The sequence below is a fragment of the Penicillium diatomitis genome, assembly GCF_028827545.1.
Source record: "Penicillium diatomitis strain IBT 30728 chromosome Unknown utg000004l_segment0_segment0, whole genome shotgun sequence".
Taxonomy (NCBI): domain Eukaryota; kingdom Fungi; phylum Ascomycota; class Eurotiomycetes; order Eurotiales; family Aspergillaceae; genus Penicillium; species Penicillium diatomitis.
The window spans coordinates 3,510,051-3,523,817 of record NW_026623176.1 but is presented as its reverse complement, the minus strand read 5'-3'; the positions used below and the strand labels follow the sequence as shown (position 1 = coordinate 3,523,817).

The 13,767-nt window shown below is 51.8% G+C and overlaps 2 protein-coding genes across 2 annotated transcripts; both read right to left on the bottom strand.

The window, feature by feature from the left end:
- Positions 1–330: 330 nt before the first annotated feature.
- N7539_004443 (vacuolar protein sorting/targeting protein 10) lies at positions 331–4,996 on the bottom strand (the record flags this gene model as incomplete). Its single annotated transcript, XM_056934045.1, has 2 exons — positions 331–982; positions 1,083–4,996. 2 exons carry the CDS (start codon positions 4,994–4,996, stop codon positions 331–333), a joined length of 4,566 nt encoding a protein of 1,521 aa, XP_056791586.1.
- A 998-nt stretch (positions 4,997–5,994) lies between these two features.
- Positions 5,995–9,065, bottom strand: N7539_004442 (uncharacterized protein; the record flags this gene model as incomplete). The annotated part of the gene is made up of 3 exons (XM_056934044.1): positions 5,995–6,659; positions 6,749–7,607; positions 9,006–9,065. 3 exons carry the CDS (start codon positions 9,063–9,065, stop codon positions 5,995–5,997), a joined length of 1,584 nt encoding a protein of 527 aa, XP_056791585.1.
- Positions 9,066–13,767: the final 4,702 nt, after the last annotated feature.

Below are 13,767 nucleotides of genomic sequence, written 5' to 3'. Positions count from 1 at the left end.
CAAGAAGAGAATTTATATAAAAAGGACACACCGAAGATGAAAGGGGCAAGGAAATCGACAAGGGGGAAAAAACACATCACGCTCGTATTGTCACATCAATTGCATCAAATCGGTGGGAAAAAAAAACCAAGGCTATGAGAAACAAGTAGCCAGGGCTCCAGTCACACACAGACAAAAAAACAAGAAAAAGAAAACTTTCTTCAAATTTCGAAAAGATCAAGAGATCGAGAGATCACAAAAGAGACAAAACAGTTTCCCAGCAAATCTCACTTCTCACTGCACTTGTGAAAGGCAAGGTAACAGGGGGAACGAAACACAAAATCTCATACACTACGCCTCTTCATCATCTTCCAAGTCATCCACCCCCAACAACTCATCCTCATCATCAACCACATGCGTGTAGTCCCCTCTTCTTGAAGCAAAGGATGATCTGGTCGCATACGGCCGCTGGTATCCCCTCCCTCTTGTCCGGACAAACCCACTGGCGCTTCTCCAGAGACTCATGGCGAGTAAAGGCAGAGCCTGGGCCACTGCAACTGCACCCGCGATGATTGTCACGGGGATAGCGACAAGCAGCGAGTCCCGAGTGAACAGACCCGCCAGACCGGACGAACCACCTCCACCAAGACCACCGCTCTCACCGAGTCGGATCTGACCGAATTTGCCGTCCCAACGGGTGTAGACGAAGTAGCCGAATGCCGAGGCGGCAACGATGGGGATCACAATGGCGAAGAACAGTCCTATACCACTGATGCCGTGCTTGCGTTCGAATTCTTCCTCTTTGTTGGGGCAAGGGCGTGGCTCGATCTTGTCGAGTTCGAGTCCGCCTTTGCAGGTGGATTGGGGGATGCGTCGATAGCCGGTTGGCTCCCAATACTCAACTTGATCCGGGTTATCTTTGCATGAAAGGCTGTGATCGGGAGGTTGGAATCCTGGAACGAGGCCGCAACTCCCGTCGCTCTGAATTTCGTAGTTGTAGTCACTGGACGAAGAGGACAGGTTAGTCAGACGCAGTCCACATCACTTCACAATGGAATAAAATGTCTCAAAATTAAGATGGATGGGACTGCCGTTTTGCTTACCATTCAAAGTCCGCACGGGTACAAGTACAATTCGCGCTTTCAACACGATGAACATGTGGATCGCGCCAGTTTACCCAACACTCCTTTTCAGGTCTCTTGCGATGATATTGCTCGATATGGCCAAAGACACAGTTGTCGTCCGAGGACGGGTGCTTGGGCGTCCACAGATAGAAATCATCCGAGGCATCCTTTCCATCCGGTGGCGTACATTCTCGATCCCAGATCCCACTGAAATCAATCGGAATCGTAGCGAACCGGTTCGAAGACTTGGGCTCTCGAACCCACAGCACAAAGCTCTTGGATGTATCCGAGGGAACAGTGGAAATGTCAAGGATGAGCACCTCCGTGTCTGAGAACTGGAACTCTGTCCAGGTCTTGCCCTCGTCAAGACTGTAGAAGACAACCTTGGTAGGCTCGGCTTCGCGGACAAGCACAATGACCGACCCGGCATCGCCAAATTCAAACATGTATCGGCCCTTCTTGGCTTGCGTCCAGGAGATGCCGCCGTCGTTACTGATGAAAGTGCCGACATCGTCGCTATCCACGCTGCTCAAGTGCGGACCAACGTTACCCACGCCAACAATAACGCCGATCGCAGAGCCCGAATAGAACGTATCGCGCCAGTCCCGACGTTCAGTATAGCCATGAATATGCAAAGCACAAGTCTCTGTGCCTTTACCCTCGGTTACTGAGCAGCCAAACTTCTTGCCTTCGGCATCCTTGGTTGGGGGAGGAAGGAATGACCATTGCCCACCATCATTGTGCGTAATGACTGAACGCAGCTTCTTCTTGGAATCCTTCTTGGTCCGCACCTCGTCGACATTGGCAACAACATTCGCCAGAGCAACGCCTTCGAGGTTGGCAATCTTCTCAAAGTCCGAATAGCCACGGTCATCGACGTTTACCGCCGGCAAGCTGGACACAAAGTACGTGCCATTGCTGTTGCTCTTGACCAACTGGCCATAGCTCCGTTCCTTTTCGTTGCTGAGCTGGACGAACAGGAATAATGCATCCGTGGAGCCCGGTAGCACCGTGTACTGCGAGACATCGACATTGACCGGGAAATTGGCCTGAGCAAAGACCCGGCCGTCCAAGCTGGTGCTGACATTCAGGAACTTGTGATCGTCGGTGTGATAAGTCGCCACGACGATATAATCGTCCATGGTCACGAAGTGGGCGATATTGTCATTGATCACCTTGGGCTCGCTGAATCGATCGACGTGGGAATCGCTCGACACCAATTGACGGTTGTTCTTCTTGCTTTCTTTCTCATACTGCTCGCACAAGATGAGATCTGTGCTGTTTTCGCGCTTTTCGCTGTATGCAAAGATGCAGCTGCCCACGCCACGGAGATCGGGGCCCTCCCAGTCTGCACCGCGGTTCTTAGTGAAGTATGCGTTGGGCACACAGTCGCTGTTCTTGCAGTCATCGTTGCCCATCCAGATCATCCAGTCCATGTACTTCTTGTGGAAGGCCAGTGGGTTGAGCCCGCCCTTGTCCCGATTTGACACAGACGTTGGCAGCTCAAACTTGTTGAACGTATCGCCGCGGTTGATGGTAGAGTAAGCGGTCTTTCCGGCTGTCAAAAAGTACGCGCCGTCGGTGTAATGAGGATGCTGAACGATGCCCACGATTTCCACTCCCTTGAGATCCTTGGGCTGATCCCAGGTTTTGGCATGATCGTGAGTGACAAAGACTTCGTTCTTTCCGGAAAGCAGGAAAATTGTCTCGTCGTCGCCCGAGTTACTGGTTTGACGCTCAAGGTAGAAATAGTCCAGGTTGGTGCCAGCGAATTCATGCGCCTTGCCAGCGTGGACCTTGCCATCACCTTTGCTTCCACCGCCGCTACCGCCACCGCCGCCACTCGGAGCACCCACGGTGTCTTCACAGGATCGCTCGATCTTGTCGTCATAGTTGTGCCCATCCACTCGATTGCAATTGTTTCCGGGGATGAGTCGCCAGCCCGAGGGACCTTTGTACTTATCACTCTTGTCCTTGCATTCGCCTGGAGGAGGAGTCAAAGGCACGGCCGGAACACACTCGTTCTTTTCATTACGCTTAAAGTTGTAGTCGCACTCAAAGTCATCCTTGGTGCAGTCACAGGGCTCAAAGATAGGCGCATCTAGCTTGTCCTCCTTGATGAAACACTCGGCATCTGCTTTCCGACGCGTGAATTTCTGCTTGTGACCCATCAGACACTTGGGTTTGCGGTCTTCGTCGAGCAAAGCCCACCAGGACTCAAGGTCGTCCTTGTCGCACTTGCGCTCATGCAATCCGTCGAAATCAATGGAGGAGATAATTGCTTTCTTTTTGTCGCTGGACACGCCAACGATCAAGAACTTGAGACTAGTTGCTTCGGGAGTGGTGATGATGCTCACCGGCTTGATCTTGTGTTCAAGCTCAATGTCATCCTCCCAGTCTTTGCCGTGATTCAACGAATACTTGACCTTGTCGGTCTTACCATCATCGCTGATGGCTATAATGACACCGCCCTGGTCACCAAAGGCGAATTGGTGAGGACCTTTCAAAGCGCGACGCCAGGTGAGACCCGCGTCATCGGAGACGTAGAGATCACCGTCGGAGTATTTCTTGAGATGCTCACCAGTATTGCCCACACCCATGACAATTCCGGGGGCGGGGCTGGAAAACATATGACCGACAGGAAGTTCATTCAGTTGGTCGTAAGACGTCATGGAATGCAGGTGCAATTTCTCGCCATCGGATTTCAGAGGTTGGAACGTCCGACCATCGTCGAAACTGATGCCGCTGACGAGCTTCTTTTCGGTCTTTTCGGACTTTTCAACCTCTTCCCAATTCTTGACTGTGTTCACAATCACAATACCCTGGATATTGCTGACTTTCTCGAAGTCAACGAATCCAAAGTCGTCGCGGTTGGTATGCTCGATGTTAGGGGTGAAGTAAGTGCCGTTGGAATTTGAGGAGAAGAGAGCACCGACGCTATTTTTATGCTGTGTCGTCTGCACGTCAACTTGAATGCTATAATTAGTGCTCTCGAGCACAGTGTAGGCATCCTGCTCGATTCGGTGACCTCCGAACTCGGCGCGATGCCACTCTCTGGAATCATCGCTGACGAACAGCGCCTGCTCGGTCGTACCAGTCGACACCACCCCGACCACGAGGTACTTCTTCACGGAGCGGGCAATGACCTGACTGCCTGTCACGGGTCGACCCCGGTCCAGATTAACCTCAAATCCATCTATTCCATCCTTGAAGTACTCATCCGAGGCAATGAGCCGCTGGGTGTGGCTTCCGGGTTTTGATCCGGGCACTACACAGAGAATACGATCTCCAATCTTGTCCGGTAGATCCAAATCCTGGCCAAATTGGGGAGCTCCCGCGGCCCACATGCACGAGTAAAAGAACTCTTGCAAGGTATGGACCGTCTTGAAATCATCCGTCGTATACCAAGCTTTGGGCACACACCCCAGAAGACCGGAGCAATCCGAGCCCATAAAAATCACCTTCTTTTCATCCCACCCATTAAACGCCAGGGGCAAGATGCCCATCTCGACAATCGGACGCGCCGGAATCTCAAATGCCTTCCACGTCTTCGCCCGATCAGTCGTGATCCAATGCTGGCCCTTTGCACCCAGGATATACGCGCGGTTCGGATCGTGCGGATGCTCCCAGACTAAAGCGACCGCGCCCTCCATCTTGCCATCGGGTCCCTTGACAGTCTCCCATTTGGCGCCTCCGTCGAAGGAAACGTGGGCGGTGTGCTTTTTGGGATCACGGTAGAGCACTGTCTCGGAGCCCTTGAACCAGAAGAGGTCGTAGGGCGCGTGGTTCAGAGTTTCAGAGGACAGTTTAGGTTTATCGCTCTTGGCTGTGGCCGGTTGTGCCGTCCATGCCAGCAACAATCCGACCACGAGCAGCAACCACCGAGGGATCATGATCGAGAGGGTGATTGGGGCATCTGAAAGAGGATGTGGTCAGGTATAGCGATGCAGCAGGAGCACTGACAGCAGAAAAAGCCAGGAGCCTCCGGACGAAGCTGTACGAGACGATGCGATGCGATGTTAAGCTGAGCTGAGCTGAGCTAGCGGGCCGGTCCAGAACGCGTAGGTCAATCGACGGTCGGATTGAATCTAATGTGAGGCACTTGGGAGGGGAACGAAGATCGCAATACCCGAAACAGTGAGATTCAGCGGAGGACTTGGAGCTGAAATCACCACTTGCAGTCAAGGAAACAATGGCGATGACATGCACAGATGGAGACAAGTGCGTGTGGCCTCTACACGGAGAGAGCGAGAGAGAGAGCTCCTCTGTCACGTGCTGAGATACGAGCCTTATCGCGGAACTGACATGTGTAATCATTAGAATGTGCTCCGATAAGCAGATCCCGCGGAAGACGAAACCATGGTTCACCTACGGTAGCTTGGCCAGCATGAATTAGCGCAGTTATGTTGATCAGCGAAGTATAGTATTGTGACCGACAGTAGACGGCCTGGTCGGTAAGTAAGAGCGTGAAACAGTGACTGGTTCGTCATTCAGACGGAACTTTTTCACCTTACTGAGGGGCTGAAAAAAGTGATTGTATTTACAATTGTTATTTGAAGAAGGAATTGGCTTTGATGAGTAAGGTAGGAAAAGAAAGAGATAATGTACAACCACAATGGAGAAGACATGGTCATTGAACAAGCGCTTCACCTGAAACATCATTTCAAGAAAGCTGGACATAGGCTACTAGACTCGGGATAAGTCTAGAGTAATCGAAAGAGTCGGAGAGAAGGGTCGAGGGGAAAAAGAAAGGAAAACGCTAAAAGTACCACAAAAATGCTACAAACTCGAATGGGAGAGACAATAATTATCGAACCACAGTCAATCAAAATTCAACCATAACCGCACCGATTCGACGAAGTGGTCGTCTTGATCATGGGAAACTCCCTAATCATACACGTCGACGAAGTCTACGCCACATCTTCCTCACTACCCCATGATCCTCCTCATCCTGATCCCAGATCATCTGCGTCCGATCAGGAGGGGGCAAGTCCGCCAGTCGGAGCGGATCTTCCGATGCGCGCCCGGTGGACGGCGTCGGAGACTCTGTCCGTAGATCCGGGCGCGTCAGGGTCATCTTAAGAGTCATCTCTCGGTTTCCTGGTAATCGTCTTGGGAAAGACGTAGAATTGGGCAGGAAGGACTGTCGACATTGTAACAAAGACGGCGTATCCGTCGATGGACGGGCGGTATCTCTTACGTGAGACGGGACCCGTGAGATCGACGGTTCTTCGATGGATCCACTCGGTGAACCGACGACAGTTCCATCGTCGTCCTCGAAAAAGGTACCCGTCCCGTCACCGAATACCGTCGGCGAGCTGGGAGGGCCACTCCCGAATTCGAGATCCGGACCGTCGTCTTTCGGTACCGCAACCTCCTTTTCTTGCTCCCCTGATGGGAAACCAAACTCGATGGCCTCGTCAAACTTTTGAGGGGAGGCCAGGTAGACTCGCAGCTTGAGCCGCGCATCGGGATCTTGATAGTATTGCGCGGCGGGATCGATAGTCGTCGTGGCGGGTTTCACCGCATGTTGGAAGGATGCCAAGTGACGGGATCCTGGCCTTGAGGAAGAGCGATTGAGGGGGAGTGAGGAGATGAGAAAAGTGGCGCGGGAGGCGGATGGCGATAGTCCGTTGAGAACCCACGGGAGGGCATTGAAGGAGATGTCCGATGCTGCTTCAAGGCGTGGGTGGAGAAGGAAAGAGAGCGGCGAAAAGATGGGCGACGGCGGGTTTTGGACTTGGCGGCTGCATCGGCGACATGTGCATGATATTCGTCCAGCGCCAGATCGAGGTCGGCTTCCTCATTGAGCCATCGAAAGCTCTCATAAAAGGCGGGATCCATGCTGTCGTCGGACTCGTAATCCGAGTCGGAGTCGTAGAACACCGTATCCGCCTGGGATACTGGAAGGGTGTTCTCGGACGGGAAACTCTCGCTAGAACTCTGCCGACGGAGTAAACGAGGTCGACGGTAGAGGACCTCGTCTGCTGCGTCTAGAATGATACTTTGGTGATGGGCGTGACGAAGACGACGGCGTTCTTCGGGCGAGAATAGTTGTTGCTGGACTTTAGTGGGAAGAGCATGAAAGCATTGCGAGTCGGCTTGGGCCACGAGATAGGCCAGATGTAGAGCGTCGGGCGTGCGCAATTTTCGGGACGCAGCCGCCGATCTTCGGGGATTTTTGGGTCCTTTGTCTAGGCGACGAACCCTCGGTTTAGGGAGGGAGGTGGATGATGCGTTTCGCAAGGCACGAGGGTGTGATGGAGAAGAAAGGAGAGAATGCCAGTAGAGTGAGGGGCAGTGAGGAGAAAGATCACGATGGAAGGGGCCAGATTCTCCACGGAGACAGGACCCGTTAGTGCGAGGATGATATTGGTGGTGATTCTGGAGATGTGGATGTTGGTGCATATGGGGGCTATAGTTGCGGTAGTCTGTGGAGTGGATCGCGGCGTCTCCATCGTTCTGGGCTTCCCGTATACGCAAGCGCTCGACGTTGGAGAAAAACTGTCAAGTAGTTAGTTGGTGGTCAGTGTCTTTGTCTCCATGATGAGGATCAGGTGTTTTTTGTGTTTCACAGTCCACAGCAGCCGATAGGAATGCGGTCTATGTTTGAGAGTCATTTCATTTCGCCCTTTCACCGAATCTTCTTCGAACTCGCCGTCTCGCCCCATCACCGGGGACGGTGAATCAAACACACGAGCGCTGGAAGGATGTGGGGCGAGCGATGGGACGACCCGTGCGTCAACCATTGGAATCACCGGGGGGAACGAGACAGAGGTACACCGAGCGCCATCTTCATTCGAGGCCACCAAAAGAAAGGGCCCTGCGAGTCATTGATTGCAATCTTTGCCCTGACATACGGAAGCATGCAGAGGTGGAAATCGCAATCTTGTTTTGTTTATTTCTCCTGTGGGGGAGGGAGGCAAATTGGGACGACCGCTGGACTCCTCGTGGTGGTCAAGCGCGCGACCAGAAGAAGAAGAAGAAGAAGATGGGTTGGGGCTTGGCGCCAGGCACCGACCGAGACGGGAATAGCGGATGTGATGGGACCAGCCCGGCCAGGGGAGGACCAGCCAAGTCTTGTAGAGTGAAGAGTGTAGATGCTGTGATGTACTCATTGCCTCCACCAACGAGCACAAGCACATCACGGTCATCTCATCTCGAGTGTGGGATCCCCTCTCCCATGGACCAATTGACCGGAGAAGCTGCGGTCGCAAGGATGGTGATGAGATGCAAGGACTGTGCGCCCACTCAAGTTGTGGTAAAAAAAGAAAGAAACCTTCCCCCCCCCAAAAAACACCCCAAGGATCAGCACCCTGGCGGCAGGGACCCCTTCAGCCGTGGACAGTCGGTCGGAGTCTGCGCTCAAAATGGGGTTGGTGTCCCCCCACAGAGTCAGCAGCTCGATTCGAGCTCAGTCTCTTCTCAAATTTGCATCACGGCCGACGACCATCCTTGTCCCAAGCTCACACTAGTGACTAGGAAGTGGGAACGAGGCTGAAGGAGACAAAGAAACCAGCCGAAGCGGTGGAGTCGTTCGTCGGCCAGCACTGAACGCTGGTGACAGCGGGCCTTCCCTTCCCCGTAGCATTTGAGACAGAGACCTGAGCCTCTGATGACTGGTGACAGGCAGCACTTGGAGAACAAGCAGGGGCCAATTTGATCCATGGGAGCGACATGAATTTCCCGTCCGAGTCAAAGAGGGTCGAGTTGAAGGAAGAAGATGGATGACGTTGGGTGTTGCACCCGCAAGGGATATAGTGACGGGTGGAGGTGGGAGAGACGCGTGACCAGAGCAGGCGTGACCAGAGGGGACGGGGTGCAGCATGTACTTTGTACCGCTAGAGTACTCTCGAGGGCAGATGACAGGGCAGAAAGTAGAGACAAATCAAGATTCCTTACCTTTCGTCGAACAGCGGGCGGCAGTGATCGAAGACCCTCCTCGCTGGTCATGGGGATCATCATGGCAGTTGTACCGTGACACGAAGCTGACTGGAAACAAGCGATTGATGATCGAGTGCAGAATCAATGGCTCAAGTGGACAGTAAGAATCTGGTGCAATGTCTTCAGAGGGCGTGTGGACATTCGAAATGTGACAATTTGCCAGGAAATCGTACAGGATCGATGTCCAGTGATCAACACGAACAAGGAAGCCTCACTGGAATCCACGAGGCCAAGGGACAAAAATCTCCGAAGTTGACATGCACAGCCTAAAAGAAAAAGGGCGATCGAGGAACAGGTTTATACTCGTGCCTTCAAAAAGAACTGAAGAGCAGCTTGCGTCCGCAACGAGGGAAAAGCACCGCGCAAGGGGGGGGGCCTATATACTCCTAAAGACAGACCCTCCAATCCCCGCTTCTTGGCCCAGCGAAACAATACATGGCCATGCGCCCTGGAAACTAAAAAGCAAAAATCACAAGTGAATACTCCGTCTCCGTTTGCTATATCAGAGCGGACGAGAAAATGGAAAAAAAAAAGAACAAAAAGTCTCCATGATTGAATCGCCAGCTGCAGGTCGGATCCAACCTGCTCACGGGTACGTTGGATGCGCTAATCCGCCAATCCGCTAATACGTCCAGCTCTGCCAGCAAGCGCCGTGCTCCGTTGATCCACCCCGATCCGGGAACGCTGGCGCTGCGGATCACGCTCGACCACCTCGACGGTGGGCATCATGGGCCCGGGAGCTCTGAAACTTCGCGGGGATGAAGTAGGAGAAGGCAAGTTGAGTTAGCGAGGGATGTCCTGTTCCGTCTGTCCTGGCGTTTGTGCAGAACGACTGCCATCCAGGGTCAACCCATTGTGTTCTGGTCGTATCTGACAAAGTCAAGGTCTCCCCGGTCACTTTGATTGCTAGACTCTTATGAAGTGTATAAGGATGACCCGACGGCAAGGAGTTCGGTACCTTGTCCACACTCCCAGTGCTCCACAGAGACATCTACAGTCACACAGTGACTACAAAGTACAAAGTACGGTCTGAGTGTTTGTACAGTGTATACAGTATACACTCTTCAAATCAGTACACCCAAACTATCAATCGATTTCATTTGCTCTCCACCACTAATGAGCAACCGCTCCTATAGTCATAACGCCCCCAAACCTGCATCAAACAAAGAAACAGAGGCGCTAATTTAGGCCCGACGCCAACAGACTCCACCTGGTACCCACTGCTACTAACTTACTGCTCAGTTACTAAGTAGTAAGTAGTACCTAACTAAGTACTCTCTTGTTGATTTACGACTGCGTGCACGGACCGAGTGACAAACCCGCGATCGGATCGAGTGAAGAGCCGCCGGACCTGTCACTTGGGCAATCATGCCCGACCGGAGACGTCTCGAGGGAAACGAAGGAGATAAGGGGGTTCCGGTATAGAGGATATCAGGCGTGTTGACTGGTGGTATAGGCGAGAGTCAACCACGGAATTCATGATCCCCTGTCGATATTCATCCCCTCTGGAAGATAAAAAATGGTTAGAGCCTGTCTACAGATATATACGCAGAAATAAGATACAGTACAGAGTCAAGGTAGGGAATATCACCACTGCTGTCTTGTCGCCATCATCGTCGACCGTACATGCTTCTCTCGTCCTCATCTCCACAAGTGCAGCATCAACAACGACAGTTGTCAGTAAGATTCCGCGTGGAAAGTGGATTCGATGGGATCCGCCGGGTCCAGCATCCATTTGTCCAGCATTCACTCAAGACATGCATTGCTTTTCCGTCCATCCACCTAGTCACAATCTATAACCCACCCGAGTATGACCCATGGAACCTCCCGCTTCCTCCCTGCCTCCAAATCTGACCTGTCATGAACACCTCGATGAACCGGTTTGTCGCAAACACAGATCTCAAATCGGGTGCATGCTCGGTTGGAACTCCCGAATAAACTTTGATTTTGCCTTTTTTTTTTAAAAAAAACTTCATTTACAAGCGGACCAGTGCAATGCTAGACTCGGGGAAGAGTAGTAGATAGTCAAGACACTGGGACTAGACAGTACACTGGACGCTAGGTACCTGACACTGGATACAGGCATGAGAGGAGGTACAACTGATCGCAATAGTACTGCCTCACTACCTGATTTCATGCAGTCTACCCGACCCAAGCTCGAGCGAACACTAACCTTAGCACGAACAGAACAGTCTGGAGTCTAGACAAGTCCCTCATCTGGATTATGCGTCATACGATAGTCCACGCACGACGCTGTTTCAGAAATTGTAATCAGTCTAGAATTCAAAATCTGCATCATCAAGGCTAAGGTAAGCTAAGGTAAGCTAATCAATCCATGTAAGTTTTCGACAGGCCGAATCAGTACTGGGGTTCGTTCGAGTCGTTCGGTCGACTTCGCTATACAATTGATTTGGTTCCGCTGTAGATTTATTAATCCTGTTCACTCGAGTCGCCTGCGTCCTCTGCGATGTCGGTGACGAATGGCGCCTCCCAGCAAGGGGGTAGACCATGGATGGATATACAGCGGGTAGGCAAGACGAATGTCCAGTGTAGTCAGCTATTGGCTTTCTCCGCGTTATCGGGTTGCTCATTATAAAACACCGAGGGAACGCTTGAACTCGAGTCGACGCCATAAGTGCGCAAGATGAAACAAAATGATCATACTACTGCCCAAAATCTCGAGCTCAGGCAATGCAGAGAACTTACAGGGCAAACGATCCTTTTCACCGCGACAGCTTTTCACCCTCGCATCGTAGTAGCCGCAGCCTTCGAGTGATTGTTTACAAAGGCTATACTATGAGAATGCCACACACGAGCCTCTTAGACGTCGGTGCTCATGAATTTTGTGGCTTCTCAACTGCCTTTGAATAGACGGTGAGAATTAGACTCGCTACCTCGGTCGATACCTACCGCTGAAATCTCGGGTCCTCAATACGCGAGGATGCATTCTCTACGTGCTTGATCCTTGGCTCGGGTAAATACAGAATCCAAGAAGAAGAAGACCCTTGGACAGCAATGGGGCTGGTATTTCCCTAGGAGATGCGAATACAACAGACACGCGCGTCCATGCGTATGCAGGCATGATGATGACGAGAAACCGTGCGAAAAGATAGTAAGGTGCTCGTTATGCCTTTATCACGGGCCCACAACTTCTCTCACTCTTTAAGCACCTTGCCTCGGCGTATCATTTCAAAACGAGAAGCGATCTTTGAAGAGGTCAACTTCTGAAGGATAAGGACTCCAGATGAAAGTAGGTAGCTTGCTCAACTCAACAATTGTTCCGATCCCCTTCTCACATCTCGCTCCTGTTCTCCACAAACAACAGCTGACAGCCTCCAAGAAACCGAGAAAGCGTAAACGCAGCTGGCAACTCCAAACGACAGCCACAGTCCACTCTCTACTCAATATAAAGGTCTAGATTAAACAACCCCTCGGATAATCCGTTTTGCCTGGAAAAAAGCCTGAGAACAGGTACCTACCGACCCATGTACCTACCTACCTAACCAATTACCAACCTACTACTCCCATCCCATGACTACCTATACACACCACGGCATAACCCTGCAGTTGGCACTCGAACCAGCGCGAACCAAATCGGATGCCTAGCAGCTGAAACGGCGAAAGTCCGATCACCAACGCGGCTATCTGCGTCTACCGATGGGGGATCGTGTGTAGGGCTTTTCTTCTTTCTCCTGTTGTACGGGCTGGGGTCGATTTCATCCTGCTGGTTGGGTTTGGAATTTGGAATGCGACGGGGCCAAGGTCGATAGCTTCTAGGGCTCCTACAGAGATACGGTCAGTATGCAAGGCAAGGGGAGAGAGAGAGGTTTGACTCGGGAAGTTAACCAGGGATCCCGGTACTGGATGCAGCTCGCAGTTCATGCGGGATGGGAGTAGTCGCAGGGATGAGGAAGGAGTTGGAAGGTGTTTCAAAGTCTAAAGTCAAGAAAGTCGAATGGGCCAAGACCCGGCGTCACGATGATGCTTGCGGGCTGCTGGCCGGGATGGATCAAGCTGAATAGTATGAAGCTGCTTCCATATGTGAATCATAGTGTGATGTCGATATTCGGAGGGAAGTTTCGTGTCAAAACGTGGACATTCCCGGTTGAGAGTGTAGGTGAACACGGCCTGTCAAGCCTGGTCGGGCATCTGAGTTTGGGTATACACCTGCTTGCCGCAATATAGTTGCCGGAAGTGAACGGATACCGAGACTCTCTCGTCTTCTCTAGATATTGCTACATTCTACGTGCTGTTTTCTCCAATTAAAGATTGAGACATCAACAATCGACAAACTACAAACAATATCTTACCGACCACATGAACAAGCGGCAAAAAGCAAACCACACCATCAACCTCATGTTTTCAACAGTCCTTAACCCGCACAAGCGGAGCTATTTCCGATCAAAACACTAGCCTGCAGAAAACCCGAGTCAAATCTATTACTTTCTCGACGCTTTCCACTTGCTAGTGTCGTTTTTCTTCCTCTTCTATGCATGCAAGTTCGGGAAAATCGGGCGTCCATTCATTTGTGAGCGATCAGATCGACGAAACTTCGGGATTGACCCCGTACCCCACCCTATGATCGATGACCAGGGATGGCAAAGGACGGATTTCCTTTTACAAGAATCTAGCGCGAGTTCATCGCACTGCCGAAAGTCAAATAGAGTGACGATATCGGTTACAGTACTAGGTTTCCATACACATGGTAGAGTGGTCATGA